Source organism: Rhamphochromis sp. 'chilingali' (assembly GCF_963969265.1).
Source record: "Rhamphochromis sp. 'chilingali' genome assembly, chromosome: 22".
Classification (NCBI taxonomy): Eukaryota; Metazoa; Chordata; class Actinopteri; order Cichliformes; family Cichlidae; genus Rhamphochromis; species Rhamphochromis sp. 'chilingali'.
In genome coordinates this window covers 22,589,808-22,615,515 of record NC_137950.1, presented here as the reverse complement: position 1 = coordinate 22,615,515, position 25,708 = coordinate 22,589,808, and the positions used below count along the sequence as shown (strand labels likewise).

The 25,708-nt window shown below is 40.8% G+C and overlaps 1 protein-coding gene across 4 annotated transcripts; it reads right to left on the bottom strand.

Moving 5' to 3' along the window:
* Window positions 1–318: 318 nt before the first annotated feature.
* Window positions 319–25,696, bottom strand: rnf157 (ring finger protein 157). 4 transcript variants are annotated; one of them, XM_080873534.1, is made up of 20 exons: window positions 24,844–25,696; window positions 22,360–22,478; window positions 16,300–16,388; window positions 15,747–15,896; window positions 14,233–14,350; window positions 14,054–14,120; window positions 13,918–13,961; window positions 13,714–13,761; window positions 13,476–13,547; window positions 13,181–13,340; window positions 12,408–12,520; window positions 12,084–12,316; window positions 11,581–11,680; window positions 11,331–11,439; window positions 9,233–9,447; window positions 9,068–9,130; window positions 8,913–8,961; window positions 5,557–5,667; window positions 4,028–4,062; window positions 2,132–2,262 (listed from the first exon to the last, which is right to left on the bottom strand). In XM_080873534.1, the coding sequence occupies exons 1-19, from the start codon at window positions 24,929–24,931 to the stop codon at window positions 4,028–4,030; spliced, it is 1,983 nt and encodes a 660-aa protein (XP_080729660.1). In that variant the 5' UTR covers window positions 24,932–25,696; the 3' UTR covers window positions 2,132–2,262. The 4 variants fall into 4 exon arrangements, with proteins under 4 accessions (XP_080729658.1, XP_080729659.1, XP_080729661.1 ...); XM_080873532.1 differs by lacking the exon at window positions 4,028–4,062 and having other exon boundaries at window positions 319–2,262; XM_080873533.1 differs by lacking the exon at window positions 4,028–4,062 and having other exon boundaries at window positions 319–2,262; window positions 9,233–9,348.
* Between the last annotated feature and the right edge of the window lie 12 nt (window positions 25,697–25,708).

The window sequence follows — 25,708 nt, the reverse complement described above, 5'->3', positions numbered from 1 at the left end:
TTGGGGCAACACAGATAAGGATAAAAGGAAGAGAATAGATGGATGGAAAGGTCAATTTTGTTGTGTGGGAATGGTTCCAATTTAGCTGTAAGAATTTTCTACTAGTGAGTTTGAACTTTCTTCTGGGAAAATAAAGCATACCAAAGTCTGAAAAATGACTGTAAAATAAGTGCGTCGAGCGATTTTCACTCACAGTGACCATGTTAGGAAACTCCTCAGAGAAGCAGTTCATGCTCAGAGACATAAACCAAAACACAACCTAGCACTGATTAATGAATCCTTCCATTTGAACTCAACAGAAAATCCCTCAAATGTCTGTTTAGTTGCAAAAACTTTATTGTCTGTTCAAAGTCTTCATTGACATTTTCACTCTAGAAAAGTGGGTCTTGCAGATTTGGGACCCATCCCTTTGATATCATACTGTGACTGGTGCCGTAATACAGCTTCATTAACACATTCGGACTGTGATCATGTGACTGTTCGCAGCTTGGTTATAGTAGTGCAGTAGTCTTGACCTTAACGGCCAACAGAATAGGGTTCCAGAAACTGATATTTAACACTGCAGAAGGATACGTTACGTCTTTATGCATGTGCAGTGATCCATCATCAAGTCTACAGTAGGGTGCAGGCTGACCTAGACTAACATGCTTACTCTACTGTCGCCTCATGCACCGCAAAGTGTGTCGTCTAGGAATCAGCTAATAGTGCATTAAATGTTGATATTGTCCCTTTTCAGTTATTCGTGTGTAAACCTTTACAAATTTTTCACATATTTTCATCCACATTCTAATAAACAACACAGTGTTCTGCAACAAAATAAAACACAAAAAGGTCAACAACAGGTGACATACATTAAAGTATATCTCACGAACTAAAAGCGTCACAAACAGGAAGAAACAGGCTCGAGGGAATGGTACAAACCGGGAAGCATGAAGATGAGCAAGATGCAAGACAGCAGCGTGGGCCAAGTCTTTCACTGTATTGATGCTTGTCTCACAAGAAATCCATTTACAATGGCAACGCTGAAATTTTTTTTTTTTTTTTTAAAAAGCAGTAACACAATGAAACGTCTGAATATGACCCAGCAGCGCAAACAGTTTTTTTTCACTGTTTGAACTGCGAACAAGCATCCTAGTGCAGGAAAAAAAGGATGAGATGCAGTGTCTTTATTGCTCGGTGGTATTTGTTGATTTCAAGTTGCACTACAATAATACTGACATGCTAAGATGGAGCTGTAGATGGAGACGGTGCCAGTGGTGTGTTTGAGTGTGAGTCAAAGTTTGTGTTTGATTCCAGTCAGGGGACATTTCAGATGTCCCGTACATTCCCCTTCTAAGAGATTATCGTCCTACATTCTGTGTGGCATCTTTTTTTTTTCCTTCCTCCAGTTGATCTCTGTTCATTTTGGCCACTGTAACTTGGCTCATCGACCGCCATACTAGTCCGATCACTTCTGCACTTTTGAATTGACATTCAGCACAGGTCGTTGTGTTTCAAAATCATGGTGGAAATGAGAGGAAAACTTGGAAAGTTGCATGCGAAGTCGAGACAGGAGCTCCCTGATGAGAGGAGAGGGGTCAGCACTTTCTAGCTCAGTAAGGTAAGGTAGTCCGGTGTCAGCTGACTTTTAGCGTCAAAGCGTCCGACCACTCGTCAGGCATACAGTTTACAACAGAGAAGGAGAAATACGCTAGTAATAAATCCGATTGCCGATCACAGTAGCCCCTGACTGTTTAGCTGGTAATAGGAAGAAAGGGAAAAAAGAAGAGGAGCAGCATATATTTTTTCTAATGATAGTGTCACAATACACAGCTCTCATTAAACCTACAGGTAATAAATAATAACGTAGCAGTAGGCTAATCATTCCCACAACAAGTTAAATCACAGACAAGAAAACAAGGAAACTCCTGTGAGGGAAAAAAAAAACAAAAAAAAACAAAACGCACAGACAATGGAGAGGTGTGATTCCTCTTTCCTCCTGACTCCAATCCAGAATCATCCAGGAAATTTTGAGAAAGATGTTCAGTGAGGACAGTATCCAGCGCTGCAGCACTGTGGCAGGATTAAGAAGAGCTGACTGGATGAGTAAGTTTAGATTGGTGTGTGTTCGTGTGTGTTACACAATGAGTGGTCCACGGCAGGGATGTTTGGGACTCTGGACCCTGCTCTCTGCCCCCTGCTCCTCCAGGTTCATGTTGCTGGTGGAGTTGTGGTGGGGGAGAGGCTCCAAAACAGGCCTGTAGCCCCCAAGGTACAACAGGTCTGAATGAGAGAAGAGAACGAGAAGATGATTTGAATCAGTTTTTCCAGGTAACTCACAGACAAACTGTAATTTTTCAGTTAAACTTTATTTGCAGAACTCAATAAACCCAAGGTACCGTGCAAAAGTCTTGGACTGTCCCACATTTCTTTATGTTTTGCTAGAAAAATGGGAAATGGGTGCAGCAATTCATTGAAACGTGCAAATATATGTAGAAAGCAAAAACAGAGTCTGTGCAGTTCTAATGAGCTTGGAAATTAATATTTCATATGATCACCTGTATTATTCAACACAGAACTAAATTCTCTTAGTCAGCTTTCTTGTATGTCTTCAACAATAGTTCTCCAGGCTTCCTAAAAGACAGTCAAAGCCCTTCTTTGGATGTTGGCTGTCTTTTGTTTTAGCGTAACAATGTTGATCCAACTTCTGGAAGCCAAATCATGACTGATAGTGTATTATTGTGTTTTTCTATCCAGGTATGCTTTTCCTGCATTGGCAGGTTGTTTGTGTTATCTTTGCCGTGCTTAAAAATTAAGATAGTGCCTTTGATGCCTTTCAGGTGGTACTTTTCTGCATTCATAATTCCATCAATTTTAACAAGTTCCCCAACACTACTAATGGTAAAATGGCCTGTATTTGTATAGCGCTTTACTAGTCCCTAAGGACCCCAAAGCGCTTTACACATCCAGTCATCCACCCATTCACACACACATTCACACACTGGTGATGGCAAGCTACATTGTAGCCACAGCCACCCTGGGGCGCACTGACAGAGGCGAGGCTGCCGGACACTGGCGCCACCGGGCCCTCTGACCACCACCAGTAGGCAACGGGTCAAGTGTCTTGCCCAAGGACACAATGACCGAGACTGTCCGAGCCGGGGCTCGAACCGGCAACCTTCCGATTACAAGGCGACCTCCCAACTTTTGAGCCACGATCACCCCATTGGCTGAAATGCAGCCCTATGCAATGACAGGTACAAGGACTAGACAGAAAGTGAGTAAAAACAGCTGACGTCCAAATAAGAAAAATTGAAAGATTTAGAGAAAGACTGGAGAACTATTGCCAAAGTGTTTTTAAAGACATAGAAATGGGGGGTGGCTATCATATATTTTAGACCAAGATCAAAGTGATAAACGTCCTAAGAATACTTTTTCATTACATTACAGTTTATTGCAATAACAAGCGATAACCATTAAGTTGATTACCCATTATAAAAAAAAGAACAGAGATAGCTGAGGTGTGTACAAAGACATCATACTCTCTTCTTTTCAAATCAAATTTATCCAAAACATTCAAATATTAAAAACTGTATTCTATTTTTAGATAAACAATAATAAATCAATGCTCAGTAGATCTCAGTGACGCATGTTGTGCTATTCCCTATTTAAAAATAAAGCCACAGACACAAAGATAGAAAATAATTCATACTTTTCATGTCACCAGCGAAAACCTGAATAATAAACAGAAACACAATTCGGTGGATCCACATTTCCTAAACAGTTGTACCTTTTGCAAGCCTGAAGAAATTATAAATTGTAGACTTGCATTTTCTTTTTAAAATAAAAAAAAAAACGCTTCTTACTTTCATCGATTTAGTACTCGATGACCTAATTAGATTGCGAAATACAATTTAATGATGAGGCTGAATGAGAAATCAAAAGGTAAAATAAGAACAAAAGAAAAACAACTGCTACAGTTTATAAATTACAAACCCCCAAATTGAGATTTTAAAGTCTGATCGACCATCTAACCACATCTCCATACCTAGTCCTCAATGTGCACTGGGCACGACTCCTCATCTGTCCATCCGAAAGAAAGCGAAAGAAGGAAAAAAGACAGAAGAGAAGAAGAAAGGGGCGGGAAGGAAAAATGTCCAGGAAAAGACAGCAGAGGATGTGAAGAATGATGGGAAGTAAAAGGAGAAAAACAGAGAGATAACAAAACACCTTTACAACACAGGAATAGAAAACATGTCACGACATTCACCGTAAAACGCAAACAGGGTCGAGTGGGTTCATGGGAATGAAGGGAGTCTCGGGGTTTGGAGAGGGGACGAGGTCAAAAGCTACGAGAATGATGGAGAGCTAGAGGCTGTGAAGAAAGTTTGAACACAAAATGATATATGCTGACGAGGTAAACTAATACTCCAGAGTTTGTCTATTTACTGAATGGTGAACTCTTGTATTTGAATATCTAGTAAAAATAAACTGAGAGAATTCCTTAAATGTTTTATATGGAGTTTCTTTTACATGTCACATTTGTATTTGTATAAATAATTAAACAATATCCTTATCCTTATCCTTACAGTTTCTATTCTCTGTATGTCCTGTACATGTGGCAGAATTGACAATAAAGCTGACTTTGACTTTTGACTTTATCTTTCAGCCATTTAATAATATTTTTCATACCACACCAAAGGTTGTGATGGCTTTTTAAAGAGATCTGTGTTAAATTGGCAGCTTTAAAATTGTTGAAATGACAAAGAAAGGGAAGTTTTATAGGCAATTTTTTTTTGCTGAAACAGTGTAAAGATAAGGTGTGAAACAAAGTAGAAATGGAATCAAATTCAACCAGGAGTCCAGAAAATAACTGACTGCGATTTACAAACGCTGGCCGTCAAGAACAAAATCGACACCTTTAGCTCTCATCACAGTAACTCACCCCGTGTGGCGAAGCAGACGGGAGGGCCGGGGAAGGACAGGAGGGAAGATGGAGGGTGTGAAAATGAGTCGCAGATGTTTGGCAAAGCGGCTCGGAGCTGGCAGACACTGAACATGAACTTCAACTTTTGGGAAGGGCCAGATTGTTTCTCTCTCACACTCTCTCATGAAAGCAAATGCAGAAATCACCCGTCAGTCACACATAAGATTCACTCAAACACGGCTACACAAACACACACGCGCGCTCAGGCACACGGGGCTTCAGCTAAAGGGGAGGAGGAGGGAGAGAGTGGACAGCTAACCGCTACTGGAGAAATAAAAAAAAAAAAGCAATGAAGCACCACAACATCAAAGGGTAAGGATGAAGAGAAGGAAGGCTCCTAGTCTTCATGCTGGGCAAAAATGCTACAAATCCTCATCTAAAAACAGCGTTTAAAAACCTAACTGCTGCTCTCCCTAGCTTCCACTCACATTAGCACGTTAGCATAGCAAGCTAATGCATCAGAAATCCTTTAGTCCTCTGCAGATAACTCTCCTCACGTTTTCTTTCCTCCTGTATCTCTCTTCATCCCCCGTCCCTACACTCTCAGTCTTCAGCTCTCATTGGTCCATGTTCGGGAGGTTGCCACTCACCCGCGAAACGGCTGTTGGGAGCCTGCTCATTATCCAACCCCAAAGAGGGCGTGTCACAGAGGGCGACGCCCTGATTGTTATTGGCCAACTCTGGACACCTGCTCCGCCCACCTGCAAGCGAGGGCAAAGGTCAAACAAGAGCAGCCAGGCACAGCATGTGGGGTGGAGGAGGAGGAGGAGAAGGTGGGACAGGCAGGAGGGTGAGAGAAAGAGGAAGAGGGGGGAGGGTGTCAGAGGTGGCCATGCTAGAATGGCAATAACAGAATAATAATTGATCAAATATTTGCACATTTGATCAATATGAGTCTCTAGGATCAAGTTTCAAGAAAGCTTGTGAAGATGTTCACTTTTTTTCTTTATTTGGCCTTCAGCTTAATGCATATGTCAAATCATAATCCAGTGACTGGATGGAAAAAAATGGAGCAAAGGTGAGTATGTTCTGCTGAAAAAAATGTGACAAGTGAAGGAACTATGATAAAACAAAGAAGTTTGGACACTTGCAAGGCTTAGTGTGCAGGACTGCAGTGTCAGGACTGTCAAAACGCTGCCATTCTGACCTGTCACGGATCATTGTGGCTGTCAAATTCACTATTCCAACAGGAATCAACAGAATAGAATAATCCTTTATTTGTCCCACAAGGGGAAATTTGGGTGTAACAGCAGCAAGAAAGACACATATACAAACAAACAGCACACAAGGCAGAACAGAAACATACACAATTTTTCCATATTTATATGTAAAAATCTTTCCATATTTTTACAGGAAGAACGGTTTGATTTTTTATGCTCTTTTGATCAGTCATGGTTTACATTAAATGGTAGTGCATTTAATTTGATGATATATTCAGTTCTATCTCTTGCGCTCATTCATAGACTGCATTGTATTTGACTTCCACATGCACTCACAGTAGACTATGCTGCTGTGCATATACTATACATATGCATATACTATACGCATATACTATTATATATTGTACATATATTTATTAGTTTCAGATTTAGCCATTCTTATTTTGCTTGTTTATGTTATTGTATTTTGCACAACTCTGTTGCTTGTGAAGCTCGCACACAAGAATTTCACTCACATGTACTGTACCAATGTACCTGCACATGTGATGTGACAATAAAAGTGATTTGATTTGCTGTGGTGATGATGACAGCACGTATAGTAAAAATCACATTTTGCTGCTTTTTTTTCTTTAGCTTTGCCTGTCCAACATTTTGTTCTTCTGTGGAATTTAGGTCTTTCTCATACAAATGTCTTTGTATGTGTGTGTGTATATATATATATATATATATATATATATATATATATATATATATCGTAAGTTAATATGAAGCAAATGAACTTGAGGTTTTGGTGTTTTACCTTATTCATGAAGCACAGATAAATGAGATGAAAAATAAATTAAAAAGAAATAAACGTGACCTGTATGGAATATGATTTTCTTCCTTTTCCAGCATGGCCAGATAATAAATACTGAGATGTATCATATGTGTGAGTGCCTCATGCCTGCAGCAAGCCTGCTCGTGTGCAGAGTGTGTGTGCTAATAAGGAAGTGATGAGTGAATGATTGGCAGCTCAGCACAGAGACACAGACAGGGCACATTCAGAAGCCGTCTGGCAGCGCTGGTGCAGATGCACACAAGTGTGCGTGCAAACATACATCCTACAGCGCGTGTGCTCATTCACAGTCTGTCAGGCAGCACAGGTCCGCTCGTCTCCTAAAAAACTGAAAGGTCATTCAGTAACTCGCAGAGGTTGTTTCAGTCTGGCCCGAGGTATCACAACACACACACCCACGCGCACACACAAGTAATTTACATATACACGTTTCAAACCGTTGTCTAATTAAAGGTGACCTTGTTATTTTCGCTTCAAGCCTTACTGGTAATGGACGCCCACACGGTGCACACCACAACACTTTCTTTAGCACTCCACCGCGCTTGCCTTCTCTCTCTCATACATACATACATACATACACACACGCACTTCACACACTTGCAGACACATAAACGGCATCCAGGAGCAGTGCAGGTGGAGCATGTTTCATGATACAGAAGCTATAAAAGCAGGTGCAGGCAGCAAGGCTTAGAGTGTAAAAACACATAGATTGTACACTAACGCCAACAGCGACTACACAAACATTCAGAGAAATTCAAACCATGCAGATGCAAGTCAGCAGCCCTGTGTGGAGCAAAACCTGAATCTGATCAACAAAGGATGACTCTAGAGGCTCGTTTACTGTTAGTGAAAGGATGCTCTGATCGATCAGAATACTTATTTCAAATGACCAGCCTTTAATTCAGAATGAGGACACTTTGGAGAACAGAATAAATAAGTAAGAGCAAATCAACTGAGTTTGTGCTGCTTCATTCAGCTCTGTAACAACTCTGGGTGGCTGCTGACAAGAAAAGGGCTGGTTTGGTGCTTAGGACTGAGGTGCAGTTGGCTAATACTCCTACTCCTACCCTCACACCTTTCCAGCATTAACTTTTAAAACTCATATCTAGAAACTGAACTGTCTTTGACTATACAGGTGTAATTTACCCAGATGCTGCTACCAATACCCTGAAGCCCGTTGATGGATTTATCACTGCGGAAAGTGGAAGTATCATCACCGAGGTACGGTGATTACTGATAAAATGTCATTTTATTTATAGGGTTCATTCATAGGGTTATGGTACACATTCAAAAGAATGCATTCCTAGTTGCTTTCTTTCTAAGCTCCTTAGACTGTGTAATTAATGGTTATGATTTTCATAATGTTGGCTTTACTTGACTAATTTCATTGTGGAACCTCCATCCATACCTAAGAAGTATGCCTGCATCCTACAAGCTTACTGAGACACCTTCAGAGTCCTTTTCTTAACTAACACTTGGATTAACACATTTTAGATCATCACAGCTGTTAATGTCAGCATAAGACTTAAATATCACATACTGACTATAAAAGTGATTTAATTAGTAACAGTAACATCTTGAAGGCTTGATCAAAGCATCTGTAATTTATTTTGGCTCTTGTGGTCTTGTGAGCTCAGCCATCACTGTGCAGAAGATCAGATTCCTTTTGCAGACACACTGCATGAGAAGCCATTCACTCTCATACAGATGCAGCCAAAATTGCAAGCATTTTGAAAGAGACTGCCCCATCTAGAGGACAGCTATTAACACACAACTCCATTACTTTGAAAGGGTTGGTATCACTCAGCCATGACACGAACAGATTTGCTATAATATGTAGTTTGTATGAAAGGGTGTATTTACTTTTTTGTTTCTCATAGCTTGAGAACAACAAATGCAAACAGAGATGAGTTGCCATGGGTGAAAGGTGAATGGTGGTTACTATAGTTACCTTTCCCATTAGATGGAGATGAGCAGTCCTCTTCAGTGACATCATTTCCCTGATGAAAATAGGAAGGGGGGGGGAGCGTTATGAAACGTTGTAATAGGCAACTTAATTCATAAAATAAGCAATAATCACAGTCTGCTCATCACTGTGTTAGTCACCTCTGAGTCCTGATCCTCTACAGCCACTGAATAGTTTTGTTCCTTTGGCTCTTTGGAAAATTCCTACAAAAAAGAAAACAACCAAAGGGAAGCTTTGAGTACCGATGAGACAACAATTTATTTAAAACTACATGAATGTGCAGCTAGTTCATCCTCCATGCTCACCCTGTCTTGCTGTGACGGTCTTCGGTTCTCCATGGAGGCTTCCTGGTTCTCCTCGCAGTCCACATCTCCCCCCTCGTCCCCCCCGGGTTCACCTTCAGCCCCGGCCAGGTAGGACCCTGACATGGAGGACATGGTGTCAGTGCTGATGTGGGAGTGCTGCGAGTGGGACGAGGCCATGGACATCACTGACTGGGCCAGGCTGCTGCTCACTGGGTCTGGCAGACAGACGGAGACACACATCACGGTCCAGCTTTGGGGGGTTTCGGATGTTTGTGTGTTTTCGTTTTTCGGCAGCCAGGTTGGAAAAAACTAGGCCGTGTGTCCGCAAATATTATCAGCGGCAGAAAATGTAAATAGTGACTTGCAAAAATCATTCCAGCTGGAATAATAGACCTTGCTTTCTGGGTTTTGCTCAAAGGCCGCTCTGTAGATTTCCCAGGAAATTTCATCTAGTGGCACCAACACAAAACGCTGAGGTGGTAAACCTCTGATTTATTTATGCTAAAAGCCTTCATTGAAGCTGCCTTGAGCTCCTTGTATTTAACTTTCATGCAACATTTCTGAGACACTGAACACCATTTTGAGGAAAATGGGTTTCCTGGCTGGGTAGAGCAGCTGAAACCAACTTTTAGAACAAGATGGACTTAATTAACCCTGCATGAATGTTACAACAGAAAAAAAGAGTATAGCAATAACACCACACTATGGACAAGTTACCCTAAAAATGAGAACACTACAATTCTTGTGACTTTTATACCTTTATTCGGGTGTGAAAGAACAAGAGTGAGTTTAAGAGTTCGTCACAGCCTTTTTCTGTGATGGCAAACTTACTTTGTAATTGACGTCTTGATTATGACCATCATGTGTGTGCTTCCACTTAAGTAAATCTCTTATTAAGTGGACAACTTATGTTGTATTATGTAATTCAGGAATAGTGCAAGAAATTAAGCTGGACTCTAGTTTGTTTCCTATTACCTCACATGCTGGGTGTTGCACAAATTAATTGGCATTAGAGTTGATGCATTTTTTTAATCATCTGAAGTACGAGGGTGTACTAAACTTATTACAGAGTTTTAAAGGGGAAACTATAGAATGATCATAATGGGTGTAGCCACAGTGATGGCCACCATCATCATCACTTTCCCACAAGATTGACTCCCAACTTTTTGATAGCTCTGGTTTTAGAATTGAATTTTGATATCCATTTGACAGCCTGCACCGAAACAATGAACTACAAGGTGTATCGCGGCCATAAAAAGACTTGATTTGGATTGAAAAAAGAAGGGAAATGAAAACAAAAAGGATGCAAAGGTACCACACTATGTACGTAATTACATTTAACAGTGAAGGAACTACTCCACTGCAAATCCCAGATTTAATAGCAAATGATTTTCAATCTTCTCAAATGTAATCCTTTTCAGTATTGTAGTGTTGCATAATAACACTTTACAATATACTTTGTAGTTTGTGTTGTATGTGTGTAGTACAGTACAGCCTATTTACTGGTACGGTCCAGTGCTTCGTTCCTGAATCGAATCGGTGATTTTATGCTCTTAAGTGACCTGATGTTGGCAGGTTTAAGTATAGTAAAAATGATCTCCACCAAAAAAAGCCGTTGCTGTTTCAAAGTATGGTTGTGTGTTTTTGTCCATGGCGATGCAAAAAAACCTTTTCTTGTTAAACATGGTTGATATAATCAGACTTGTGGTTTCTATAGGAGCACATACCAGCGTTTCACAGTGGCATAGATCATAGCAAGCCTACTTGCTATCACTGGAAAATTATGGCCCACAATAAAAATTAAGTCCAGAGTCACATTTCATGCATGATGAAAAGACTTACAGTGGCATCAACTATATAAAATGTGAGGCATAAAACAAAACCTTTAAAACCACACTTTGCCTTTAGAAAATAGAAGTGATTCACATCAGTTGCTGCAATTTTTAGAGCAACTCAAAATTTACATAACATGCATTATGCATGTTATCATGCTTATGCAAGTGTGAGTCACACAAAAATAGGCTTGAGGTGTTATAAAAAGGTAGGAAAAGGAGTATTTTGAGGTTTAGTGTGTGTGTGCATGTGTGTCAGTGTATACCTTCTGGGGAGGTAATGGTGGAGGAGAGGGGGGTGCCGGTGCAGGATGACTGGTCGATGGCTCCAGAGGAGGAGAAAGTCAGGTTCTCGCTGTCTGGAGTTACTCCACACTGTAAACCAACAAGAGCAAGCCGTAAGAGAGACGTTCACAACATGATGTGTAAACTAACGTGTAAACTCCCACAGCCGTAGGAGACATGTGACACTGTGAAAATGCATGTTCTCTCTGTGTATGTTTAACACACACATACCTCCTGCTGGTCCGCAGCGAGTTTGTGGCGACAGGCCTCGGATTCACTGCAAGACTTCTCGTCCTCCTCGGGAAGCACAGAGGAATTCTGGGAAAGTGACCTAAGACAAGCGACAAAGTGAATGTACATCAGAGAAAATAACACCAGGAGGCTGAAAATATTATGGAGCAGAAACTGAAATTCAATAGAGTAGGCTAATAATAATAATAATAAGTATTATTATTATTATAATTTTGTAAAAATGTGTGTGGAAAAATCTTTTACTTTTTCTCTGTGAAATCTACTTCAAGGTCCAACAAATTAAGCTACAGTTAGCAGACTTGAACTGAAAAAAATAATTTCTCATAAGAAAGAGCGGGGCAACCATAACTTTTTTTTTATATGCTCCTATGATCAAAGCATGCTGTCCTAAGCAGCCAGCTCCACCCTTCTCGCTGATCCAAGCAGAAAAAACAAACATCAACTTTGACCAGTTTTCTCTCTGGCCTCACAGGCAGGCTCACTTTGAACCACTCTTCTTGAGTTTAAGAGCCTGGCCGGAGTTGGAGTGGTCCAGAGGAGAGAGGGAGCGAGCCGGGGCAGGGTGAGGCTCGCTGCTATACGGAGGAAGGGCTCCAGAGACGTGGCTGGGACCAGAGTGTAGAGGAGGAGGAGCTACTGAGGTGGTGTTGAGGGGGCCGTTCAAGGCCTCCAAGAGAGACACGGCCTCGTAACCAGGGGGGATGTGCTCTGATGCCTGTGAGGAGAAGAGGGCGGTGAGAATCTGAGTTCAGGATGACTGGAAATGATCACAACACTGTCTCTCTGTTGCGTGAGTTCTGTCTCACCGAGTGTTCCTCTGAGTCGGAGGTCTGGGAAGTGATGACGGGGTTAAAGCTGCTAGGTGACAGAGGACTGAGTTTCTTCCTAATTGCTCGAATCTGCAGCAAAGCTCTGAATGCTTAAAGACAAAGAAGACAGAAATTCAAACAATCCATACATCTACAAACAAAATTGAGGAAAAATATGATTTTAAAGGCTACAAACAAGATGAAGAGGGTTTGGAGGAACTGAGTTAATTATTATTTAATTGCCAATTTGACACCTTTACATTACAGATTGTTTGTGAACAAGTGTCTTCATTTTTGTTTGGCTTTTATCAGTTTGGGAAACACTAACCCTGTCAAAGTGTATCAAAATTTACTATATTTTTAAGTATTCTGGTTTTAGCTACAAAAGAAATGTTTTAGCACGAGAGGTTCCAAATCTCTCCTGCAGTGGATCTGTTCAATCTATGATGCAGATTTTACACTTTTTTCTTTTACATTTCTGATGCAGTTTCCTATAGTCTCTAGAATAGAAGCAGCTATTGTTTAAAACGTGTTTCCTTCCTCCCATATTTAATTCTACATGAAATCAAACAAGGATTTTATTTCTTTTTTATTTCCTGTAGTCTTTAAATAAATGAAAAACTAACTGAGTGAGGAACCATAGGATATTTATCCCCCTCAGTGTGCAGAATACATCTTGTTCAGCTAAAATATGAACTCGTTCTGCACTGTTTTCATTTGATTGTAAAACAAATGTGCCAAAAGATCAGTGTTTCGATATCTGAACTTACGCAGTCTGCAGATAGGGCAGCAGTTGGCCTGGTAGCGCAGGGTGTCTGCACAGGCATTGCAGAGACACAGGTGTCTGCATGGCAGGATGAGCGTGTCTCGTACATCAGACAAACACACAACGCACTCCGCGCTGTTGTCGCTGATTTCGTCGTCAGCAACCTGGAGACAAAAATCATCAAAACACTCGGAAGAAGTCGATTTGCGAAAGCAGGCAGTGACACTGATTTGTTTTGGTAGACTTTCACGTCACTTCTAAAGTGCTCTGAAACGCTTCATATGTTTTCCCATTTTTACCTTTGATTCCTGGCTGTTGTATTTGTTCTCGATCCCATAGATCTCCTGCAGTAGGTAACTCACTCCATCAACCTGGGAAAAGGAACACAGCGATGAATAAAGGCGGCCGCTCTCACGGGCCAGACGTGAGTTTCAAGGAGGAAATAAAGCTTTGGTGTGTCTTTGTCTTTCAAAAGAATGAAGTTGCTACACAAAAGGACGTAAGATGGAGGGAAAGAAGAAAGGCAGATGTATTCACCACTTGTTTCTGCTTCAGAGGCTTCACACAGTAGCTTCCATCCATGTGCTGGCAAAGAAGGCAACAGTTGTATGTATTATTAATACATCTGTAAAATATTAGCCTGTTTTTGGAGTTTAATATTGACAAGACATCATAACAATGAATCGTGATAAATCAAGAATAAATGATCCAAATTTCTGGAAATATAATTTTGGCTCTTACCTTTTCAAATGTAGCTAGCAGTATGTGAGAGTGTCCCAAATGATCTGCAAGGATGAAAATAAAACAAAAAACAAGTTGGTACATCTTTATGCATATTCATATGACATCACCAGTGTGACAAAGCACATTAGCTCACCTTCTCCCTCGTCTACAACAGCCTGCACAACCATGGGGAAGATTTCCTTGTCCATATCAAACTGCAGCTGAGGAGAGAAACACCGCAGATATCCATCTGTACAAACTGGCTTCATGCTCCAGCACAACCTCATGTAAACACACGTTTCAGTGATCGCGCTGCAGGTACAAGCCGCCTACCTCGTCGTCGGCCCACTCGCTGAGGTTGACGGTGTGTGATGGCAGACAGAACTGCTGGCAAACTCCCCTTTTGAAGTGTACCGTCTCAGACTGCAGTGAGCTGTCCTGGGGCAGGTAACTGCAGGAAGCAGATAGATACAGGTCAGGATATAAGAGGAAGGTAACAGGAAATGGCTGTTTCTATCTGCTGTAGCTGACTATAAGCAAAATAGGTAATTGATTTTTAAATGTAGCAGCTGGAGAGGGGGAGTCTCATTTAAGTCTAATTTATTCTGAGTAAAGTGGTGAAAAAGCAAAATGTGCATAGGTCCTCCGTCCTGTTTGGACAGAAATAGAATCACAGCTTCTTATGCAAGATATGCAAACACTGAGCTGCATTTAAGATATGCGAGACCGTGCTGGCATAACAATTTTCTCTGCCACACTAGCCTGTTTTAATTTACACATTTATCTTTTTTCTTTAAGGATGCAGCAATGTCACTTTTTCTCTTCAAATATTTATTCAGAATCAGAAGCATCTTAAACGAATTGGACTCTGGTTCACTTTCCTCTCTGCATACAAAAAACAAAGCCTTTTAAATATGCAACACATAAATAGGCATATACACACTATATTCACATATATTTAGCTTTGGTTGTCAGCCACAACTTATCTCAAACTCCAAACTTCCGTGTACGCTAATTTCAAGTCCGCATGGCATTGCAGAGAAGTCACTGGGCTCACTTTCATGTAAAAACACGAGTCCATAGCTGGTCTTCATATGTTAATATTAACCAAAAATGAACATAGTGATTCTGTTTTCCCTTGTAGGCTAGTAGATATTGCTGGCAGTGGCAAAAAAGAGAAGAAGCACAAAGCGAAAGTGATCAAATCCGAAATTAAAACAAGGGCACTCGCTCTATGGTGAGAGCTACACGCCTCCCACATTTTTATGATCCAAGCTGAAGATTTAGCGAAAATAAAATCAGCAAGACGGCATCAGCACTCTTTTTTTCCTACACAAAGCAAACGGATTCAATTCAGTAGCTCTTCATATTTTTCCCCTGGTCATCTACACCACAACCGCAGTTGCTCTATGCACCCACCAGTGGGGCCTGAATCACACTACCACAGGCTCTGTTTGGGCCACAAGTGGATGTTTAGAAAACAGAAAGAAAAAAACACACACACACACATAGAAGTCGATCCTGTCTTTGCAGCAGTAGTTTTGTGGGGCGAAAGTAACCTGTTGCCACTCGGAGGAAGAATCTGTGTTTAATGTGGATCAGTGTTTTATGAAAACACAAGCCAGAGTAATTTGTGCTCAACTCAAGAGTTTACGGACTCTCGATTCTAGACGGTTTCGCCAGAAATAAGCACAAATAGAAACACAGCTGTGATTACGAGACATCTGGTTCTACATAACTGGAACAAATTCTGCAGACTAACACCAGATATGCAGTTATAGTTCAATAAATGATAAATGGACCGGTTCTTATATAGTTACTTCATCAGGAAAATGACTCTCACTCACACTGGCACTCCGTTGTGAAACTCCTCTATGGCCTGGTAGTAGATGGTGATGGCCACCTGTGTGTCAGCATCAAAGGTGAACTCGACATTGTAGCAGGCTCTGGTCTTCCCCGCTGCTTCGTCACCGGGCAGCTTCAGGTCCTCACTGCACCTGGATGAAAAAGGGAGAATAACAATGTCAATTATTGTTTTAGTTTTGTTTGTTAGTCTATGATTATGAAGTTTTTTTGTGTGTGTTTGCGAAAAGCAAAAAAATCTGTTTTATAGAGTGCGATAAATATCTCAATAACGTAAATCATGGTTAAATAACTTGTATATATGTATTTATTTGCCTTTGGCTCTAAACTCAGCACAAGCTTTCATGTGTATCCAGGCCTCTTGTATGTCTACAAATAACAAAGATTTCATCTCGCAAAAAAATTAAAACAAATGAAATCAACACGCATAATTTGACACTCTCTCTTATATTTTTTGCTATGACTTGCTCCCTAAAAGCAGATCTGCTGACATAAAATTAGACCAAGGCTGTGTAATCAGTGGACAGATGTGCGTACCGTACGAGTCGCAGTGTGTCCTTTCGAATGTTTATAAGGCTTCGTAGCGTCTTTACAGGTTCCTGAGGTGGAGGGGCTGCATACGGGAACTGAAAACAGAAAGGAACAGAAAACAAAAAACAAATTATAGATGCTAAATACATGTTATGATACTGAAGAGTACTACCATTCATTTTCGTCTCGACCGCACAACATTCCTCTCTTCACCACAGCAAATTTAGGGCTGCATGATGACCCTGGCTGCTCCCAGTTTAACCTTAACACAAAGATGTTTTTGGTTTGTCAGCACAGATCTCGTCGATGCTGACAAGTGCTGAGCAAGAGTAAAAAATCTGCCCTTGCTGTGTCTTTCCAGGGATGGGCCTGACACTTCAGACAGTGTTCGGTAGGTTCCTGAACTTGTGTGTAAAACAGCCCAGCGTAAAACTGAATCTACTTACAAGACAAATGGCTAATTGACAAGAATATAAAGACTTTCTGTGATGGGTTAAACCTTGGTGTAAATTAACACATGAGCGTGAAACTTGACCCTATTTGTGGATCACTGCTCAGCACTCCTTTGTTGCGTGTCTGAAGCCAAAAGTTGCTGAATTAGCGTAAGCGGAGAGCCGAGGTGGTTTAAGGATCTCTGGAGGATGTGGTCAGATACCTCGACACTACAACCCCCAAATCTGTACGCCTCTGTGTTTAAGTGTGTTTGCGTGGCTGTGAATGGCACCGTATTCAGCACTATTACACATCTGGGCTCAGCAGGAGTCACGCCTGTAAACCACACAAACAAACACACATCGAGTAACAGATGCTGAAAAGAGCCATTCATCGGGAACTCACGGGCAATACTGTAGGTCTTATTAAAAATCATAAATATCAGAGCAACACTCTGCACTTCCTCGCACACTCCCAGAGTAAAATCAAAACCCACAGATTGTTTCTCCTGTTCAAATAAAGGCCAGTGTTGTTCAAAGAACCCACAGGTCAGTTTTGGTATTGAGAAACTGTAGAAAAAAGCTCAGAGTGACACCACTAACAAGCTGATACTAGGCTGTTACAGTGTTTACAATGTTCACCATGTTAGTTTAGCATGTAGCATGCTAATATTTGGTAGTTACACTTTGCAAAAGCTTGTCCTAAAGCTAGACTCCTAATACTAACTCTATAGCAGGCACCACATATTAACCACTCAGGAAATAATACCTACACGAAGCCTCGGACAGCTGAACCTTAAACTCTTCTCTTTGATCAATTTAATTTAACATTTTCCAAATTCTTTCCAGAGATGCTCAACCTCTAACAGATTTTTTCCATCCATCTTTATTTATAAAGCACCATAGCTGACACAAGGTGCTGTAAATTGGAACTAAACTAAATCATAAAAATACATAAGATATAAATAAAACCATAAATATAAAAAAGGCAAATAAAAAGAAACCTAAAACAAGAAAAAACTCAGTTTCGCTGGGCCGAAGGTCAAAGAATAAAAATGGGTTTTAACGTGCAAGGGCAGGTTATTCCATAATTTAGGAGCAACTCAAACTTGCACAAAAGTAATTGCACTGAAATATCTCCACTGACCCCTGCACCACTTGACATAAATTACCCCGACCATTCGTGCTCATTCTGATGCTCCTTGGACTTATGTCTGTGCTTAAAATTGTCGGTGCTCAAATTGTCCGTGTCATCATTCTCTGTCTGTCTGTGTCACCCGGTGCTGTGTACTTCTATTATATCGTTAGCTTCATAGCATAATTGCCTAAGTCATTTGACTAAGTCAATGACTTAGGCACTTATGCTATGAAGCTAACGATATTATACTGTGTATAATGACAATAAAGGCTTTCAATTTCAATTTAATTCAATGGCAGAAAAGGCCCTGTCCCCTCTGAGTGTCCTCCTAGACCTCAGTACTTTCAGGAGCAGCTGGTCAGCTGACCTGAGAGACGTACAGGGTGTGTATGGATGAAGAAGATCAGAGCGCTGAGGCAGGGCAAGACTGTGAAAGCGTTTAAGAACAGTCATAAGAATTTTAAAATGAACAGGCAGCCAGTGCAGTAAAACAGAAAACATTTCACTCTTGCCAATCGCCTTAAGTGATAAAAAGTGGACTTCACCACTGCTCTAATTTAAAATCACTGTCCAACTTAAAACCAAGGTCGGTAATGACAGGTTTAAAATAAACTTCCAGGGGTCCCAAATCAACAGAGGAAGACTCACAGGGACGACTGGGTCCAAACAGGAACACCTCGGATTTTGTTTCATTAAAATTTAAAATGTTTAAATTTAAGATTGCTTTAATGTCATCTAGACAGGCCTAGAGAGGTTTTATTTTATTTTATCTTTTAATTAAAATTTGTGTAGAATTCATGCTGTTGTGCATGACAAAACCCATGCACACTTGCCCTGAAAATTTGCTCATAGTTACCGTGAACATGTGGATTTGGAACATGCCAATTAAATACTTGTGGTCATAAATTAAACCCAGCAAGCATAGTTGAAACAGTATTGTGGTTACGAGGCAGACTGCCAGACTGATGCTGTTTCCCAATCCAACAGTAGACTGGTGTGTCTTACAAGGCAGAACATATTGATCATATTATTGCATATCTAAAAAAATAAATAAATGCTGTAAATGTGACTCAAAATGTATCTATTTGTAAAAGACTTTTTAGAGAGAATGTGCTGCTGGCTGTCCATTCTACACATTCTAGCTTTGGCTGAAAAATAGTCCCAAAGTAAAAAATTGTGCTGTGATCATTGGCAATCAAGAACAACAGGATTTAAACCGCAGGTTTGGAGGAGGAGAAAGGAAAAGGCTATAACAATACAGACAAATACAGTACTGTGCAAAAATCATGAAAGCTTTGTTGTAATTTCTTTAAGTAGTCTTCAGGAATAGCTCTCTAGGCTTCTTGGAGGACATGCAAAGGTCGTCTTTAGATGTTGGCCGATGATCTCACACTGCTTCAGTAACCTTTAGGTGCAGCCTCTGGGGAGGCCAGTTCATGTTGATAATGTTTAACTATGTTGTTTTCCTTCCAGGTATGCTTTTACTACACTGAGAGTGTGCCAAGAAGGAGCGGCTGCAGCCTATCCTATCTGTTACAGGGCAAGAGTCAGGCTGCACCCTGGACAGGTTCTTAGTTTGTTTCAGGGCAAACACATAGAAACAGACCCAGGCAACTTTAAAAAAGAAAATACAGGAACGTCAGGCTCCTTTCATGTTCCAATCTGATATTTGTATATGATACTATTCCAATCCTGACACAAAATCTGCAGATACCTAAAGTCCTGATTCAATAAAAGGACTAGGTGTTACAATCCCTTATAATACATTGCTTCAAATAGAGAAAGTCTTGAGGGATGGCTACTATGAGGAAAGGCAGGCCAGAAGCTTTACCAGCGGGACCCATCATCGGTTGTGTGTCTCAACTTCACACGGTCTTTCGGCCTTTTATCACAAATTATTCTACAAATTTTTTATTTATTTTTACTTCCTTGATTAGGTTTAGGGATTATAAATCCTTAGCCTAGCCTTAGCCTAAATGTTCTGGAATAATAATGGAAATGAAAAAACTTATCAAAATCCTAAAAATATCAAGCTGATGAGTGGAAGTCAGTGATCACCAAAGAACTTGTGATTCATCCTCTGTGAATTAGGAATGCCTCTGAAGAATCTGACAACAACCCAAAGGTACTGGATTCAAAGTAGGCCACCTAACCATTGTTGCCAACCCGTGTTGTGGCTAAAATCCATTTTGCATTTGTGCTGTCCAGCCAGGGCACTCTTAAAACAAAATCCCTAAATATAGCCACGTCCATTATCCTGTTTGTCGAGTGGTGCGGGAGACTGACAACACAACAACTGCGGTTGGATTTATGATTCCACAGCACCATCTGCTTCGAAACCACCAACCATTATATAATGCTGGTAAAGCTTCAGACACACATACAAGAACAGAAAAAACAAAACATCACCAGCTGAATTCTGAGCCCACGGGAGGATTATAAACACCCATATAATCGGGAGAAAAACTGCACTCCTAATTTTAGCCCCAGTCTAGACAGAAACAGCACTGCAACTGCGATTAGCACACAGAGCTAGATGAAGCCCAGTCTTTCTGTTCCATATCAGCTTCAATTTATTCCAACATTTTAGCCCCTTCGAGCCTTTTGGACTGTGTTAAATTCTCTTTTTCCTCTGCGGGTTTGAGCTCTTTGCAATCTGAAGCTCTCATTAGTTTGAACTTCAGGTTCATGATTAGGTTTGCACGCACCCACCGGAGGGACCATCACTTATCAACGTCTCTGTAGACGGACTCAGCAGACTCTCATTTCATTTTTAATTAGTTTGACAGGATGAGACGTTAAAATAAATTTCAATCAATGACAGTGTGAAAGACCGGTAATTGCCACTGCAGGAGTCAAGCCTGCTGAAACTTATCAACTCCTGTTTAATAGGAAGAAGACAGCAATACCATTGATGCTGAAGTGTTAAAGAATCAATTTTTCCATCGATCAAATGCAGAAAAATGTTTTTGCTTCTCAGATGTGCAAATTTTTAAGACTGGACACATTTAAACATTGTCTTCTTGGAAACAATGAATATCCTTCATTTTCATTTCTTTGTTTTTTTTTTCTTTTTTCTTTTTTACATTTTATTGTGTAAAAACTTGCTGAAAAACCAAACGTATCATCAATCAATCCGGTTGTTCAGTCTGACGTCACTAGCCGTGTCTGGGCCTAAACTCCGCTGCAGGTCCATATATCAAACGATCACTATGGCATTATTGAGAGTTGAAAAACTGTCTAAAGTCTTTCATCTTTAATAAAATGATCAGCGTTCTGCTCTACCAGGTGTAACAATTGAGTTTAACATCCAGGCATCCATGAAAACGGAATTTATGACATTTAACGGAGTTAGAAGTTAGCAGGGAGTTAGCTCGCTAGCTTCTATCTAAATACAATATAGCATGTCCTGACTGCGGGGTTTTGGAAACAAATTCAAACGTACAGCTCTGCTATCACTTCCAGCATAAATGAAGACAGAAAACTAAACAGCAGTGACGTTTGTAGGGTTACTGAAGTTGGGCTAGCTGGTATATAATGATGTGCTACGTGACCGCTAGCGACACAGCTGTGTTAGCATAATACAAACAAGCTAACTTTTTTTCCACTCGATAAAAGTTAACGTGAGTGTTCTCAGTGGTCAGAAACAAATGTAATCGCATGGCAGGATGCTGTAAAAGGACCAAACTTCAGCCAGGAGAACAACTGAGATAATCCATCCACAATACGAGGTTAGTCATTCATATACTGCTGCATGGGCTGGGCTGTAGTTACATCCTAAGGTTTTAAAAACTGAGCTTAAATAAATGATTAGCGGTAATAAAAGCCGAGGGAGGTCAACAGTGATCACTGACTGTTTTAGGAGCTTTTTGAGATCAAACAGAAGAAAATACATAACATTAAACATGTTAACAACACAAAAGCCATATTAAACGCAGACTACTTTAGACCCGGAAGTAGGATTCGTCGCGTCATCACTGAACAACCGGATAGAAAACAAAAGGAGCCTTTGTTAATGTTTGATGTTTTGTCCACGTTTAACATGAACATCAACCATTGTTACAGTATCAAAAGCCACTTTTTTGGGTACACAAACATCTAACAGCCAATCACATGCTAGTATGCAGTGATCTGAGGCATATAATTATTGTACATTATTCAAGGAAGCCCGTTAAAGTTCAAACTGAGCATCAGAATAGGAAAGAAAGGTGATTTACCTGACTTTGAGAGTAGCATGTTAGTTGGTTAAGTTCAGACTAGCTGGTCTGAGTATTTCAGGGTCAGAATTTAGCATAAATAACAGTAAATCATCTGTGTTACAAAGAATTAAGGAAATTCTGAAGGCAAAAGGGGGGTGTAAATCAGTACTAGCAAAGTGTAACTAACAAAGAAGTACAAAGGAAAAAGCATGAAAATGTGATAAGAAATTTCCTGAGAAACACCCCAAATTTTTGCTTTTGACATTATATTTTACTGTTAGTGTGTAAAAATACCTACCGCTACTGGTCTGGTCCCCAGGAAGTTAAGGTCTGTATTCTCCCCAAACAGGTAACCCTCCGGGTGAGTGGAGTCAAACTTCTCTCCCCCCATGATGAAATGGCTGGCAAAGTAACTCCCTGCACAACGAAAAAGAAGAAATAAGAACATATTTATGATCGTTTATTACGTTTCAATGTACATGAAAACTACATATACAAAATGCAAATTGATGAAATCATTTTCATCGAAAACTGAAGGAGCCATGCGAAATTACGCTGCTACAAACTGACACTTTGCGAGTCCTACCCATCTGGCACTTCACCGACATAAAACATTTATACTTCCTATAAATCTCTGAGCCTACATTCTCAGTATTCACAGATAACTCGCTGTAAGAGCCAAGTAATCCCAAACTGCATGATAAAATTACCTCATCCTGTCCCTAAACTGGCAGGTTAGACAAAATGACCGAAAATAGTGAAATAAAAAGCTGATGACTAAAAGACTAATGCTGGGCTGTTATTGTGCTGTAGCTTCTATACCTGTTTACCTAGACTCAAGGGGGATGGCAGCTAGACTAAATGGACATTCTGCTTTTTAATAACAGGTTAGGCTAATATCATAAGACTGTAATGGAGGTTTGCGGTCTCTAAATAACATGCTGGGCAGTCGAGTCATGTTTCTGCAGGGAGGACATCTGGTCTGGCATTGCTGGTCTGAATCTGGCTGCTTGGTTTTTCACACTTATTAAGACCATACAGGAGGATGAGGGTTTGATAGTTTGACCTTAAAGCCATTAACATAATAAAGGGGAAAAACAGCCTAAGCGATGAGCCTGTCTCCCTCTCTCTTCATCACTTTATTTACAGCAGGTGGGAGAGGCGACCTGGGCTCAGGCTCTGTCACCAGATCCCACAGACAGGAACTAGGGCTGACAGATCGGTTTCGCTGGCAGCAATAGCCACCTCTATCCTCCCTGCCAGCATCACCACCACTACTGCTCCAGGCTACAACCGGGGCTGTTATATCACAAATTTATATCGCCTACGACTAACTCAGCTGCTGTGGCAACAGCGGGGCTAATGGCAGCCACTTTTCTTCCCTTCCATCCTCATCACAATGAGCACACGATGTCAGGATGAATCTGAAATATTACTCTGATGTTTCTGAGCGTGAGAAAACTCATATTCCCGGATTGTGTTGCAGATCTAATTTCGTGGGAGATTTTATTTTAATTTATGTAGTTGCATTTGACAGATTTGAACAGCAATACGATTACATTTTCTAACACAATGCCTGTTTGGTATTATTGTTAATCCGGGGAGGGGGCTGGACACAATGCAGCAATCAGAAAATATCAAACACGACAGACTGAAAACACACAGGTCAGTCTGAAGGAAAGGGCCACTTTATTAGCTGGGTCGAATGAGCGTAAGTGACCTGTGCGGACTAATGTTTATTCATTTATTTTTTTAAATGTAAAGAAAAGGTCTTCCAGATATATCCCATAATATGGCATTTATATTTAGTCTGACTAAATTTATATTTAGTCAGGAAAAAAATATCTTGGGAAAAAAAGGAAATAAATGATCAAAACTAAAAGACTCCACAGAGCTGAAGGAATTAAATTATTATTGATTGATAATTATGTTGCAACTATTTTGATTATTCTTTTAGTAAAAGTTTCCAGCTTCAGCTTTTATTATGATTACAAATTATTTTTTGTATGAGTCATTCATTTGATTGAAAACTGTAAACTAGCCATATTTAGATTTTAGACATTTTGAACTTGTATTTTACAGTTGAAATCACAAGAACATAAAATAATGCAAACATAATTGACAGGCAGTACTGGGTGGACATTCACAAATAAACTGAGATTTATAGTTAGTAAATTAACAGTTTTAAAAATGCATAGATCATCGCAGCTAAAATTCAAGCTTTAAACTTTAAAATATATTCTAATTTGTGAGTTTTATTTCTCAAAATGAATATATCTGACTAGTCTTTTAAATGCCATCCATCAGGATTTATTCCTTTCCACAGCCTGATTTAGTCCTAATGCCAACCAGATGCACCAAAGGAAAAGCCAAACCCAGTTCTGCCTGCCAGTTTCTCCTATTCATGAAAAATTTGAAGTTGAATTTTCATAAATACGTGCAAAGGACAGTTAGTTATAGAAACATAGGGGTGCTGCTGCGTGTTGCTGTCCTTCTATGGATGTCACTACAATGCTGCAAGATGAAGAATAAATTAGAATAAATCATCTAGCACATAAATATGGGGTAAATGGAAAGCGCACTTTTAAGTGGGTGGAAAGGTGGCTCGTGAAAAACACCGGTCTCCACAGGTAGCCGCTCCGGGTTAAAGGCTGAAATGCCCCTGCAGGCCTGTAAACTCACGGGATACGAAGGTGATGTTTTCCCTCCAGAATAAATCATCTGCAGCGAGTTTTAGATAACACTCACCCAACCCAGTCCGACCTGTTGTTTGGTGACTTACCAGATTTCGGTGGATAGCGGTACACCGAATTGGACGGGATGTCCACTTCTTCCACGCCTATGTTTTGTCTGCTTGTTAGAGCTCCCATTTCCAGTCAAATAAAGACCGCACGGCTTAACGGGCATAACACTTCAGGTCCGCTTTGTACGCTGCGTCTCTTTACTCCCTATCATTTAATCCAGTTCGTGCTCCCCTGTCCATTACTGTCGGGTCCGAGCCCCGCCGTGAATGTGACCGTTCCGGGGATTAGTAGTTGTTCTCTTGCTGCTTATCCCTCCCTGGCCAACAGTGCAAGCTTGTGTTTTGAGGCAGAGAACAGCTGTGGTAGTCCCTTTAACTGCGGGGAAGCGCTTTCGTGGTACGCCGCAGTCGTTACCGAAGCGCGATCCCCGCTCCTGGCTTCACTTTACGGGCTCGTTTGTGGAAGAAAACGGCGATGTGCTCGTCTCCCGGCCCTACTGGATGTTGATCGTGTATTCCCCCCTACCGGGTGCTCGTCGGTGCTGGATCCTGTCAGAGAGCTCTGTGGCTCCCCATGACGTCAGCCAGGCACAAATCCAGACCGTGGTTTTTTGCGCAGTCCCCCTCTCTCCTCTCCAGCAGGCGCTAGTGACGAGCCGCTTTATAACGTGACCTTCCTACGCCAAATGTGCAAGCAGCGCTGACTGCAGTGCAGAGAGAGGACGGCGCTGTGGGATACACGCCGAGCCGAAAACAGTGTTACTTGCAAGACTTGTGCGGGAAAACGAGTGAAAGCTGAATAATGTACGACAAAAAAGCTCAGAGAGCTCACGTAAATCAAGCTGACATGGATCCGGTGGTAATAGCAAGTTTGTGGAGTCTACATGCTAAAAGGAAAAAAGGT

Excerpts from the sequence above, each read along its gene's own strand:
- rnf157 (XM_080873532.1), bottom strand. The coding sequence starts at position 24,931 with ATGGGAGCTCTAACAAGCAGACAAAACATAGGCGTGGAAGAAGTGGAC. Across the intron at positions 14,121-14,232 it reads GCGAGTGGGCCGACGACGAG|CTGCAGTTTGATATGGACAA; the intron begins GTAGGCGGCTTG and ends TTCTCTCCTCAG. Across the intron at positions 13,548-13,713 it reads CTCTGAAGCAGAAACAAGTG|GTTGATGGAGTGAGTTACCT; the intron begins GTGAATACATCT and ends TCCTTTTCCCAG.